The sequence below is a fragment of the Rhineura floridana genome, chromosome 4, assembly GCF_030035675.1.
Source record: "Rhineura floridana isolate rRhiFlo1 chromosome 4, rRhiFlo1.hap2, whole genome shotgun sequence".
Taxonomy (NCBI): Eukaryota; Metazoa; Chordata; class Lepidosauria; order Squamata; family Rhineuridae; genus Rhineura; species Rhineura floridana.
The window spans coordinates 91,817,146-91,831,101 of NC_084483.1; the positions used below are offsets into that span (position 1 = coordinate 91,817,146).

The following is a 13,956-nucleotide window of genomic DNA, read 5'->3' on the forward strand; positions in this document are numbered from 1 at the left end:
ATATGTTGAGTCTCCTTCTTGTGTTATTCCACATGAAGGGGCTCCATGCGATGAAAGGGTAGCAGGCCCTTCCACTGCCCCCACCCCCAATGTTGTGTCCACTCACCCGGCTCTGCCCCCCTACCTCTACAAGTTGAGAGAAGGTCTGAAGAAGGAGCCTGCTGCACTCATGGATGCTCCTCCAGTTTATCACAGGGGGAGGGATAATTTAAGTCATGGGAAAAGCATGGGGGGGGGAAAGAGTTTAGCCTGTCTGCCTCCATCCCCTGTGCAACAGTCCTGAACCAAATAGGGCTACTTTTAACTAAAGGGGGGGGAGACATTGGAAGAACCAAACATGGGTGTTGACCCTCATGCCTTATTTGGTCCTCACAAAGGGGGTTTGAAAATAATTAGCAGTACTTCTCACTGAGTTATAAATTATTTATTTATTTAATTTATTTATTTATATCCCGCCCTTTCTCCCAGTAGGACCTCAGGGCAGCAAAGAAAAGCACTAAAAACACTTTAAAACATCATATAAACAGACTTCAAAATATATTAAAACACAACAACCAGTAAAAACACATTAAAACAAAACATCTTTTAAAACATTTTTAAAAAAAGCTTTAAAAACATTTTTTTTAAAATAAGGTTTAAAAATATATTAAAAAGCAATTGCAACACAGATGCAGACTAGGATAAGATCTTCACATAAAAGGCTTGTTTTCAATAGGCGCCGAAAAGATAACAGAGATGGTGCCTGTCTAATATTTAAGGAGAGGGAATTCCAAAGGGTAGGTGCCAAAACACTAAATGTCCGTTTCCTATGTTGTGCGGAACGGACCTCCTGAGAAGATGGTATCTGCAGGAGGCCCTCACCTGCAGAGCATAGTGATCAACTGGGTATATATGGGATTAGACAATCTTTCAGGTATCCTGGTCCCAAACTCTATAGGGCTTTGTAAACCAAAACTAGAACCTTGAACCTGGCCCGGTAGCTGTAGCTGAATGTGGTATGTGTATAGTTCAAAGATTGTAAAAAATGTTTAGATTTTTCTCCCAAAGGGTGGACTTATAAAGTTTGACTCATGGATAGTCTAGGACACTCTGATGTTGAGAAGAGCCTTAACTGGAGAAAGTTTCAAATCTCTCCCTAGAAATGGGGGAGGGGAAAGGAAGTGTATCACTCAGTGGTTAAAACAGCCCCTCCCCCCAGCCGAAATGTGTTATGTACATAGAACAAAATACACTAATTACTTGTCAAAACTTGGCACCTAACAGAGGTCAACATTTCAGCACAAAGCATGCCAAGTCCCATGTGAAATAGAATATGGAGCTCTTCACACACTATTCAAACAGTCTATAATCTGAGGGGAAGATGGATTTCATGTAGCATGTTTGTAGAATGCAAGCTTGGATACGTGTGTGTATGTGTGTGCATGTGCAAGCACATACACATGGGTGTGATTGCATGCAGAATATATTCCTTTTTAAAAAAAATGGATGCATTGGATTGACTGGGTGGGTCTAGGAAGTGGTAAATTCCTCTTTGAGGAATGGTGTGGTGCCCACTGCCTTGAAAGAGACATTGGTATGTCAGCTCCTTAAGAAATCTCCTTGTACCCAGGGGTTTGCAAAAATTACTGGCCAATTGCAAATATCTCCTTTTTGGACAAGGTGTTGAAATGTGGTGGGAAGCTCTAGGACTGCTTGGAGGGAGAAGACTATCTAGTCCCATTTCAGGCTTCAGGGCTGAGTTTGGAGTTGAATGGCCTTGGCCACCATTATGGATAACCTCTGCCATAGAGGGTTTGGGGGGATTGCACCCCACTGATTCTTCTGAATTTCTCAGTAACCATAGACCATGGTATCTTACTGGAGTTGCTTGGGAGCATGGTGATATGGTGTCTCTGCTCCTGCCTACAGGAGCAGTTCCGGAAAGTAGCAATATTCTTGACCATATGATGGCTAAGCTGTGGGGACCTGCAAGATTCCGTCATGTCCCCCATGCTGTTTATAATCTATACGAAGATCTGTATTGGAGAATTTGGACCCAGAGTCTGAAGCAGTATGCTCATGACACTCAGCTCTATTTTTCATAGTCACCTGAGTCAGATGAGGCTGTATAGGTGCTGGACTGGTACTTGGAGCCTGTAATGGACTGGATGAGGGCCAATAAACTGAGGCTGCATCCAGACAAGACAAAAGCAGTACGGATAGGTGGTTCTTGGATCTGGGAATTATGTAGACAAATCTATTCTGGATGGGGTTACACTTCCCTTGAAAGAGTAGATTCGTAATAACCCTTCTCTGTCACCAAAGGCCTAAGCGATCAGGGTGGCATGTGGTGCCCTTTTCCACCTCTGCCTGATTTGGCAGCTACAGACATTCCTGAACAGAGATAGCTGGGCTGTAATGACATATGCTCTGATAACTTCCCATGTGGATTATTGTAATGCACTCTGTGTGGAGATGCCTTTAATGACTTCAAGAACTATATTTGGTACAGAATACTGCTGCTAGAATGTTGACTGTGGCAGCTATAGCAGGGAACATATAACACTGATCGTAAAATATCTTTTTTGGCTGCCCATTTGTTTCTGGGCTGAATTTAAAGTGCTAGCATTGACCTACAAAGCCCTACACCACTTGGGGCTTGAAGGAATGCCTCTATCAGATTGTCTGAGTCCTTCAATCTGGTAGGAAGGCCTTTCTCATTCACCACCAGGATTCATCCACTGCATCTTCTCAGTGGTGACATCCTGATTTAGGAATGCCTTCTCCTGGGGAAATATGACTGACATCAACATTGTTGACATTCTTGTACCAGGTTAAAACCTGTCTGCTTGACCAATCATTTATTGGGTACTTCTCAGCAGCTGTAATTGGTTGTGTTTTATGTAAAAAATATATATTTTCTATTGTTTTCCTTGCTCTTATTTTGTTGGACTGTAGGTGTAAGCTGCCCTGGAATCACTGGATGATGGATAGGTTAAAAATGTTTTAAATAAATAAATAAAATTATTTTCTTTTGCTTTGCAGCTAAATATTATGCCTATGACAATTACTTTGATCTGCCCGGGGCACTTCTTTGTGCACGAATAGTTGATGGTTTAAACAAAGTAAGTGTTAACCTGGTTTAAAGCCCAATTAAAAGAACAATGTCAACTTAAAAGAGAGTCCCCCCCCCCGTGTTCCTGCTATCTATCTAATCTATCTCCTGCCCTTCCTCCCAATGGCTCTGCTCTTTACCTTGCTTATGTGTTATGTTATGGGTTTGCTTAACAATTATGCCACCAGATTAAGTTTATGAGTACGAAGGAATTTTATACACCTGTTGTATGCCAATGAAAATGTTTACCATGGCAGTCATAAGAATCATTGCTGTAGGTGACCAAGTAGTGGTCCAACTTAAACTTGATGTTAAATTCTTCATTGCATATAAGGTGCAAATAGCAACCTTGTCGGGGGGGTGGCAGCTGATAGTTACAAGGATTGTAGCAGGTCGGGGATGAAGAGTTTAAACCTTTTCTTCACCTGCTATGGTCCTGATAATTATCACTCTCCTTTTGTGTTTTGCTGTTTGTATCTTTTTTACAAATGTGCACATTAAATGCATTTAATGTCACATTTGGTTTGGCTCTTAGTTGGTCTAGGTAGGCTCTCACTGTTATTTTTTTTTAAGTTCTGTAAATTTGCTAGAGGTGATATACCCATGCACATCAAGTGAATTCTATGAGCACACCCCATACTATAGTTGGTAATTTCTAAATGAGAAAATATAGTGATTCAGCTCTGTTGTGCCTGCAAATTGTTGTATGCATGTGCTTGTTCTCTCCCTGCCCCCTCCTCACCACAGGCAACACTACTTCCAGATGGTGTATTGTGTAAACTGTTAGATGCTGCCTTCGTCCTTGTATTCTAAATGCAGACCTGTTTTCTTTGATTGCCAACAGATATATCTCCTGGCCTTCATCTGAGTCTTAAAGCTAGGTTGGCCTGTTCTAAAAGCTTTTAGAATCTGCCTAAGTTCAGAGGTTTGCAGGGTGGCAGCCTAAAAGAGGGCATTCTCTGTAGCAACCCCTAAGCTGTGGAATTCCCTCCCCACAGAGGTGTGTCTGGCATCTGTTGGAATGTATGAGGTTCAACTCCAGCTTGGTGGGTTGAGGCTGCATGGGGTTAATAAGGGTAGCTAGAGAGCTAGACCTCTTGGTTGCTAGGCTATACCCATCCCTTTGATCCTGCCGTCTCTCCCCTTCCTGCTAGACTGATATTCAAAGGATGTTTGATCCTAATTTCTTCCTGCCTTCTCAGTGTTTCTTCTTCTCTCTCAAGAGGGGAGCAGACATCTTTCCTTTGTCTCTCCCTCTCAACCAGCATGAGAGCTGCACTGGGACCAGTGCAGACTGCTTCAACATAGTTAGTTAGCTAGATGTAAGGACTCTTTCCTATCAAGCATGTATTTCCAGAATAAAGTAGTTGTTTCTTATTTTACAGCTTAAAGTCTCTGTCAAATTTGCAGAGAAGGTAGAATCTTAGCTAAGATTCAAACACACACATGTAAGCTCGCTCAACACTCTCCATTCTGCTATGCAACTCAATAGAATTCCGACAGGTTACGGGCCCAGCCATGCAAATGGAGATTTGAGCAATTAAAGGAGCTATTGTGTTTGAATCAAGGAAGCTAAAATAGAAACCTTCAGAGTTTTAGTCAGTGAAGAGTTGAGGCTTTTACTTCAGGATGGCCAGCATGACGGAGCGGCTAGGTCTCCACAGACTGGAACCCGGAGGATGGAAACTGTGGGAATTTCACAAAAACACCTGAAGCAACAGAAGCTGTTAGAAGTTATTGCAGGATCAGAACCAAGAGAGGATGCTTCTTGGGAGGAACAAAGAATTTGGACTGAGAAGAATGAAATGGTACAAGACCTCATCACTAAATGTGTGAGTAATGCGCAGATTCCTTTGATTATGAATTCTAAAAATGCCAGAGATATGTGGAAAGCTCTTGAATCCCATCATAATCCGAAAAGCCAGGGACATATGATTGCAATGTTAAGAAGTCTTATTAATCTGCAAATGAGGGATGATTCTTTTGAACAACACTTTACTAAATTTATGGTGTTAATCCAAGGGATAGAAGAGGCGGGGATGCAGCTGGACCAAAATGTACAGATTGCTTTATTCCTAGACTCCCTTCCAAAGTACATGGAAACTTTTGTACTTATTTTACAACAACAGAAAAAGACTTTAAACGAGATTATTTCAGAAGTGAGAGAGCAGTTCTCTCAGAAAGCAGCTACGATAGTGTCTCCTCTTTCTTAAGTAAACAAACTGGCCAAGCTTCTAGCCGACAGCCAGTCAAATGCAGATTTCAGGAACAAAGGGAATCCAAAGGTGTGAAAGCCAAGCATTGCTATCTATGCAATTCAGAAAAACACCTTAAAGACCAATGTGACAAGAAAGGGAAGCCTGAAAGAAATAAAGAATGTAAAGGGACAGAAAAGTGCAAAGGGCTTTCAAGTAACTCATGTTGAAAAATGTTATGACAATAAATTCTATATTGATTCAGGAGCAAGTGCTCATCTAATAAATGAAAAAGCTTTGTTTGAAGATTTAACCCCATATGAAGGCACAGTTAAATTGGCTGAGTCGAGAGTCCTGCCCATAAAGGCGCGGGGAGATGCTAAGCTGTTTTGCCAGACTCCAAGCGGCACTGAGGAAATTTATCTCAGGAATGCGCTCTGGACCCCAGGAATATCAAACAATTTAATTTCTGTTAATGAAGCTACAAACAATGGGTGCTCTGTGTTATTTGAACAAGATTCCTGCACAATTTCTAGAGACGGTGAAATTTTATGCACAGCTACCAAAAGAAAGGGCATGTATGAACTGGATCAGGAAAGTCCACAAGCTAATGTTGTGAAAGAATGCTGTAACAAGTCTTGTTTACATTTATGGCATAGAAGATTAGGGCATAAAAATATGGCAAAAGTTATTACCCTTCAAAATAATAATTTAGTAAGAGGCATGAAAGTTGAACCCTGCCAAAAAAAGGAAAAATGTACTTGCTGTGTTAAAGCTAATGGGACAAGACCAAGTTTTCCTGAACAGAGTGAAAGGAAGACCAAGCGCCCCCTAGAGTTGATTCACAGCGACATTTGTGAAATGCCAATTCATCCACATGGCGGAAATCGATATATTTTGAGTTTTATTGATGATTTTTCAAGATTCACTGTAATATATATGTTGAAGGAGAAGGGGCAAATGCTTCAGAAACTCAAAGAATATGTGGCAATGGTGACCACTAAATTTCAGAGAAAACCACAAATTCTACATTCTGATAATGGGGGAGAGTACATGTCACATGCTACCCAGCAGTTTCTGCTTGAAAATGGGATTGATCACCAAACCACTGTACCCCACAACCCAGAGCAGAACAGTGTTTCGGAGAGAAAATTCAGAACCCTTAGGCAGTGTATACTGCCACCTATCTACAAAATTGTTTGCCAACAAAGGTGAATGCCAACAAGACTCCATTCGAATTATGGTATGGGTGCATACCCAGTTTGGCTCATATAAAGGTGTTTGGATCAAAAGTATATGGTCACATTCCACACCAGAAGAGAACCAAATTGGACAACACTACAAAGGAAGGAATCTTCGTTGGATATTCTTCAAAACAAAAGGGATACAGAATCCTAAATCCCAAAATGGAAAGGATTGAAATCCAAAGAGCTGTCTACTTTGATGAAGGTCATGGTGCATTCCAACCAGAAGGGGCGCCATTCCAAGACCACAACAGTGAAGAAGATGAAGTAGAAATACCATACAGTACTACAGATTACAGCAACATGCCAGCACTGGAGGACAGTGAGGAATCAGAACAAGAAGGGGAACCTGCATGTCCAGAAGGGGCAGCAGAGAGTCCTGCACCAAGACACTCCAACCGCACCAACAGAGGTGTACCTCCAGTGAGACTGTCCTACCTGGCAAGAGCTGATGAACTTCCAGAGCCTGAGACCTGGAAAGATATTGAGGCCGTACCCAAAGCTGAAGCTGAGAGGTGGAGGCAGGCAGCCAAGGAAGAGCTAAAAGCTCTACACAAGAACAAAACTTGGACACTTACCAAGCTTCCTCAAGGAAGGAAAGCTGTAGTTTGCAAGTGGGTATTCAAGAAAAAGCCAGATGCTGAAGGGAACATTGAGAGATACAAGGCAAGACTAGTGGCCAAAGGATACTCTCAAAAGTATGGACAAGACTACTATGAAATCTTTGCTCCTGTAGTCAAATATACAACAATCAGAACTCTACTAAGTGTTGCTGCTAACAAGAAAATGCAGGTGGAACACATGGATATAAAAACAGTGTTCTTGCATGGGGAAATAGAAGAGGAAATCTACATGCAACAACCACCAGGCTTTGAAATACAAGGAAAGGAAACCCTAGTATGCAAACTGCAAAAGAGCATCTATGGACTGAAACAAGCTGCAAGAGCATGGAATGACAAACTGAACCAAATGCTCTTGAAACAAGGCTATAAAAGAGGTGAAGCAGACCAATGCCTATATAGCAGATTCAAGAACAACAAATGGACTTATATTTTGATTTATGTAGATGATTTACTACTGGCTTATGAGAATCCACAAGACAAGCAAGAGTTAGTAAATAATCTAAGCAAGGAAGTTGAAGTGAAATGTCTGGGCGACATCACATACTACCTTGGAATACAAATTGAAAGAGAGGACGATGGATCCTTTCTTCCAAACCAAAAACAAAAGATTCAAGACCTAATTGAGAGTCTAGGACTGAAGGATGCACATCCAGCACCTACACCAATGGAAGTAGGATACTTGAAACCAGACCAGAACAATCAACCCTGGGAAGACAATGAAAGGTACAGACAAGCTATAGGGAAACTCCTGTACATCAGCACAATAACCAGACCAGATGTGGGGGCAGAACTGGGATACCTTTGCAGAAAAACCAGCTTGCCAAACAAGAAAGACTAGGAAGCAGTCAAGAGAGTGGCAAGATATCTGAAAGGCACTGCAAACTTAAAACTAAAACTATCAGCTACTCGAGATCCTAAACTTCTAGGATATGCTGATGCTGACTGAGCTGGAGACACCAAAGATCGTAAGTCAACCAGTGAAAACTTATTCTACTATGGACAGTCACTTATCTGTTGGACAAGTCGAAAGCAAGAGACTGTAGCACACTCATCTACTGAGGCTGAATACATATCAGCTGATGAGGCATGCAAGGAAATGCTGTGGCTATGCAAGCTTCTAGGAGACTTGGGCATATCTGAACCAGAGTCTATCAGAATACTTGAGGACAATCAAGCCTGCATAAGACTCGCGGAATCAGAAGGGCAAAGTTCTTCCATGAAGCACACTGATGTGAAGTTCCACTACCTGAAGGACATAAGGGAGAAAGGACTCCTAGTGATGACCTACTGTCCAACAGAAGAGATGACAGCTGATGCTTTGACCAAACCATTGGGCAAAGTCCCACACCAGAAACTATGAGGCAAGATGCACCTTGTAGAATGAACCAAGTTCTCGTTGAGAAGGGGTGTTGGAATGTATGAGGTTCAACTCCAACTTGGTGGGTTGAGGCTGCATGGGGTTAATAAGGGTAGCTAGAGAGCTAGACCTCTTGGTTGCTAGACTATACCTGTCCTTTGATCTCCTGCTGTCTCTTCCTTCCTGCTAGACTGATATGCACAGGATGTTTGATCCCAATTTCTTCCTGCCTTCTCAGTGTTCCTTCTCTCTCGAGAGGGGAGCAGACATCTTTCCTTCGTCTCTCCCTCTCAACCAGCATGAGAGCTGTACTGGGACCAATGCAGACTGCTCCAACATAGTTAGTTAGCTAGATGTAAGGACTCTTTCCTATCAAGCATGTACTTCCAGAATAAAGTAGTTGTTTCTTATTTTACAGCTTAAAGTCTCTGTGTGACTAATTTGCAGGGAAGGTAGAATCTTAGCTAAGATTCAAACACACACACATAAGCTCGCTCAATACTCTCCGTTCTGCTACGCAACTCAATAGAATTCCGACAGCAGCCTCATTGTCTAGGGTTAGTCATACGGTGAAGATGCACCTCTTTACGCTGGCCTTTGACTATTTCTACATATGACCCACTATAGTCTTCTGAATTTAAATCTTGATTTTAATATTGTACTTTTCTGTGGTTTTAAACTGCTCTGGGACCTTACGGTGTACTGAAACTGAGCATAATGGCAGTTGAATCTTAACTATACTGGTGATGGGACAGCATTCTTCCTGCACCTGAGGATAGTGGGCTAGCTAGAACAGACCATGCGTTACCAGGCCCAGCATTGGGGGTAGGCATTGATGGGCCCCTGCTGAGGCCCACACCACTGCAGGGGACCCACTGCCACTCATTAGACCCTCTTGATCCTTCTGCTCTTCCTGCTCACCATTGCCGGCTGCCGTCACCTACTAAGCATGCAGTTAATGACCAGAACAAGGAGATGGAGCAAGATCCTCTGCTTCTCTTGTGTTCTCCCGCTCCCACCCAGATAGTTTTGTGGGTTGGGCCCAGAGGGAGAGAGTAAGTGAGAAGGCAGCAGTGCCTTGGAGATGAGGTGGGAGGCCCCAAGAGAGGTGGCCGGGGGGGGAGGAGAGAATTGAAGGCACTATGCCCGAGGCCCCACAAAACCTGCAGCCAGGGCCTCTGAGAGGAATTTTATCAGGGGGTACAAAGTTTATTTTGGGCCCCTTCCCTTCTCCATTAGTCATTCTGTTTTTATCCACTACGGTTTTATGCCATGAGCTGTAGCCTGTAAGGTCAAAAAGGGTATGGAAGATGAGAGAGGGGTGTAGTGGAGCACTTTGTTAATTTTCTGCATTTAAGGCCTTATGCTCTTATACTCCCTCCACGATAAATATAAATAAATATAAATAAAATAAAAGAGGATCAGAGATAAGAAAGCACATTTGATTTGAACATCTTTGTTTATGCTACAATACAGATAAGGAGAAAGAATTCACATTGAAACAAGGTAGATAAACTTACTATATACTTTAAAAAAAGAGCTTTCCTGGCCTGTTTTTGTGAAAAATTTTGAATCACATCATGAAAATTAATTGTTCTGGCAATGTTTGATTCAATACTTAGCCTGGCCAAATCCACAAGACGTTCCTGAGACATTGTAGACCTTAAATAATTCTTAATTAGCTTAAGTTTGCTAAATGACCTCTCTCCAGAAGCTACTGTTGCTGGAATTGTTAATAGTATTCTTAAGCTAACACAAACATTTGGAAACAGGTCACCAAGTCTGTACTCTGTTAACAAGTTCAACAGATCTAATGGCTTTAACTGTGCATTTACAAAAGTTGTTTTATGTACTGAGAGTAAATGTTGCATTTCTTTTCCAAAATCATCACCATTAAGGTCAGCAGGATATTGCTCTGATAAAGATAAAGCTTTTCTCTCCACATCACTTTCGGACATGGTGAGATATTTCCACAAGAAATCAAATTTTTCTGCCAACTGCTTAACAGCATTGAAGCGGACAGTTAATCCTGCTATAACATTGTCTACCAAAATGTAAAACACACACTTTCTGAAATAGGCCTCTTCTGGAGTATCATCTGTGTCATTCATTTCTTCCAAGTTAGCCTCAGGTGTGCTGTTGTCATGCGGCCTTGCCCTCCTGCGCCTAACTCCATCACATCTACGGGAGAGTTTTATTTCTATATTTAGGTTTGACGCAACCAATTTGGCTTCATTCCACATGCATTTCCAGTACTTTTGAAGTTTTGTCAGCTCTGTGAGGAAAGTTTCTATGTTTGCTACTTCAACATCCAGTGTGGCATCTCTAGCTTGGATGACCTTGTTGCAAATATCTATGCCAGCTAATATTTTGTACCACATGGCTGACATTAACACACAGGCAAAAGATGTCACATATAATAAAACTCCATGGACTTCATTTCTTGATTTGGCTATCAAATTTAGTTCTAGGAGGTCTTCCAGTGCTAATTTAATGCCAGGCAAGTGAGCTGCAAAAGGCTTTACACATTCAACACAATCTGACCATCTTGTTTCAGACATACCATGAAGAGAACAACCAATATGGTTTTGTAGTAATTCCCACCTCTTAGCACTGGAACTGAACAGGTGGTACACAGTTTGAATTGTTCCAAAAAAGGTAATTGCTTTAGGTACGCATTCAGCATCATCATTTCCACATAAGTTGAGTGTATGACAACCACAAGGTGAAAAAATTGCTGTTGAGCATTGTTCTTGTATTTTTGCTTGTGCGCCGTTGTATTTTCCGGCCATATTTGCCCCATTACCGTAGCCTTGAGCTCTACAATCACTGAGAGGAATAGCATGTTCTTTCAATGTATCAGTTCTCAACTGAGCAATTTCTTCCCCTCTTTTGTTGCTACAATCTGCAAACTTGAGAAATCTTTCTTGAATCTCATACTGAGTTTCTTTTAAAAGTACGTATCTCAAAAGAAATGTTGTTTGTTCAATATGGGAATAATCCAGTGTGGAATCTACTATTATTGCAAAGTACTTTGCAGATTGCCACTCAAGCAAAATGTGTTGTTTCACAAGATTCGAGCATTCTGCAATAAATTCATTTTGTGAGTCAGGGGACAGATAAAGCCGCTCACTCCTTTTCTGTGACTCCTCTACATGTTCCTGAAGGATGGGGTCCCACCTGGAGAGCAGTTCAATGAGTCCTAAAAAGTTTCCATTGTTTGAATCACCAATTCAATGGGATGAACCAGTAAATGCTAGACCACGTTCTCCCAAGAAGAGTACAACATCGATGATGCACTTTAAAAGGTTGTACCATTTCACAGCTTCAGTTTTGATTGACGCTTCCAAGATGATGTCAACTCCTGTCTCAGACAGCAGGCGCCTTTCTAGTTCTCGCCAAGCTAGGTAACATTCTCTGTGACTATTGCCTTTTTCATGTTTTGGGATCCTGTAGGAAAGTTTCCGCCACTTCCCATTAGAATCCCAGCCTTCAGCAGATACCAGTGCAGACTTAGACACAGAATTGCTAGTCTTGACTGTCTTGTGCCAAAATAATCGACACGGAAAGCAATATAAAGCTTCTTTCTGTTGACTCCAGACAAGCCAGTCTCTTACATCTCCATTAGTGGTTTGAAATTTCAGTATGCCTTCTGGGAACACTTGATTGCAGGTGTCTTTTGGGAATGTCTTAGGCAGAGGGATGTGACCATTCGTAACATACTTTTCTATTTCCTTTTGAGATGGAAACTCGGTTGTGATACATCCAATGTCAAGGCCTACATTATGATTACTCCTCTCATCTTCCAAATTCACTTCCACGTATGTCTGTATGTCTGTTTCTTTCTGTTTTCCATTTTCATTTTCTGCATCTGCCCCTTCATCAAAATACTGTGCATGATTACCCAAATCAACTGCTCCTTGTTTGGGGATGAGGTTTCCAACAGTTTCTTCTTGCTCCAATTCTGTAGGTGAGTTCAATGAAAACTTTTTTGAAGCCGCACTTAATCCAAATTGAAAGAGTGTTTGTTGACTCCTTTTTTCATTTTCCTCTCGTTCTTTCTTGTCTTTTCTGGGCTCCTGATTTGTGAGAATACATTTTGGAGAGATGATTTTCTCATCGTGATAGGGTTTAAAGGTTCACACCGCTTACCTTATATGGGCCCTCAAACCGCATTTTTCCTTTCATACTAAAAGGGAAGGGTTAATCTAGCTTCCTAATGACCACGCCTTCTTAAAGTCAAAGTATCTCTTCCTCTTGTTACCTTGGCCACCGAGCATGCTCAGTTTCTTCCAGAGTAAGTTTCATAAAAAATGAAAAAAATCCTCAAGTTTGATTATTTGTATTTTCAGAATCCAACAAAAATACAAATATTTATTTGAACAATGTTATGCTTTTTTGCACAAGTTAGGGGGGAAAGAAAAAAAAGCACCATTTGTAGCAGGCTTGCAGAATGGGAGCCAGCAGGAAATGACATAACAAAGGGAGGAAAAGGGAGCTCCCCTCCTTTGGCTCCTGGGCCCCCTTTTTGACCCCGGGCCCAGGTAAGATGTACCCCCTGCACCCCCCTCTCATGGGCCCTGCCTGCAGCCAGCACTGTGTGACACACACAGGTTTGTCCCCCAACCTCTTAGCACCATTCCCCAACATCTGTCATCTGAGGCAGCCACCTCATTCTGCCTACTGGAAGGACTGGGATGGAAAAAGTAAGTCCGAGAAGCGGAAAGGGAGTGCTATCACTGTGTTACACGCAGGGGCATGAGGAAGGAGCGCCCAACCTGGATTTGGCTAGTTCCTGTTGTTCCTGTTCCTGTTGTTTAGAGCAAATGGGAAACATATATATATTTGGAGCAAATGGGAATATATATATATGGGTTCTCCAAACTTTGTAAATCCAATTCTGTGTTTGGAATAGTGCTTGGATTACATTTGGTCATCATACAAATGTTGCTGCCTCCTCAAGCTCATTTTACAGCACTTCTGTATAACAAAGCTTTTAAGTAATTTTAGGCATGTCGCTAAGGAGAACAATCTACTACAACAATTCAACTGCAAACATACAGATTTGTTAAAATGAAGAGCAGAAACTGAAGTGCCTGCATGCCCCAGTGATGCCTGTGATTAATCGGTTTTGTAAATAACATCAGCTTGCCAGATTAGCTGCAGATTTTGTGGTAAAAGCCCCCCCATAGCAGAACAGTCAGTGATGCTGAATGATCTGTATATTTCAGTATCACAACATCACTTACTGCATTTGTGTTCATGATAGGCCATTAACAGATAAGGAAACAAGACATTGCCTTTCAGTGCCAATTAATACCTGAGCTGCATTGTAACTCCTGCCTGAATCTCCATCCATTTCCCTTTCTCAGAGGCATAGTCCATGCATGTGGCAGAACACTGAGGTGGTAGAATCAGCTGCATCAGGGGTTCTCAAAAGTTC

At 41.8% G+C, this 13,956-nt stretch overlaps 1 protein-coding gene across 2 annotated transcripts in view; it reads left to right on the forward strand.

Annotated features, from left to right (window-relative positions):
- The window catches only part of NT5DC1 (5'-nucleotidase domain containing 1), a 164,300-nt gene that overhangs the window by 15,233 nt on the left and 135,111 nt on the right, over positions 1 to 13,956 (forward strand). For both annotated transcript variants that reach the window (XM_061623663.1, XM_061623661.1), the window contains exon 5: positions 3,025 to 3,104. In XM_061623663.1, coding sequence (XP_061479647.1) covers positions 3,025 to 3,104 — 80 coding nt within the window. The remainder of the gene's footprint in view (positions 1 to 3,024; positions 3,105 to 13,956) is intronic.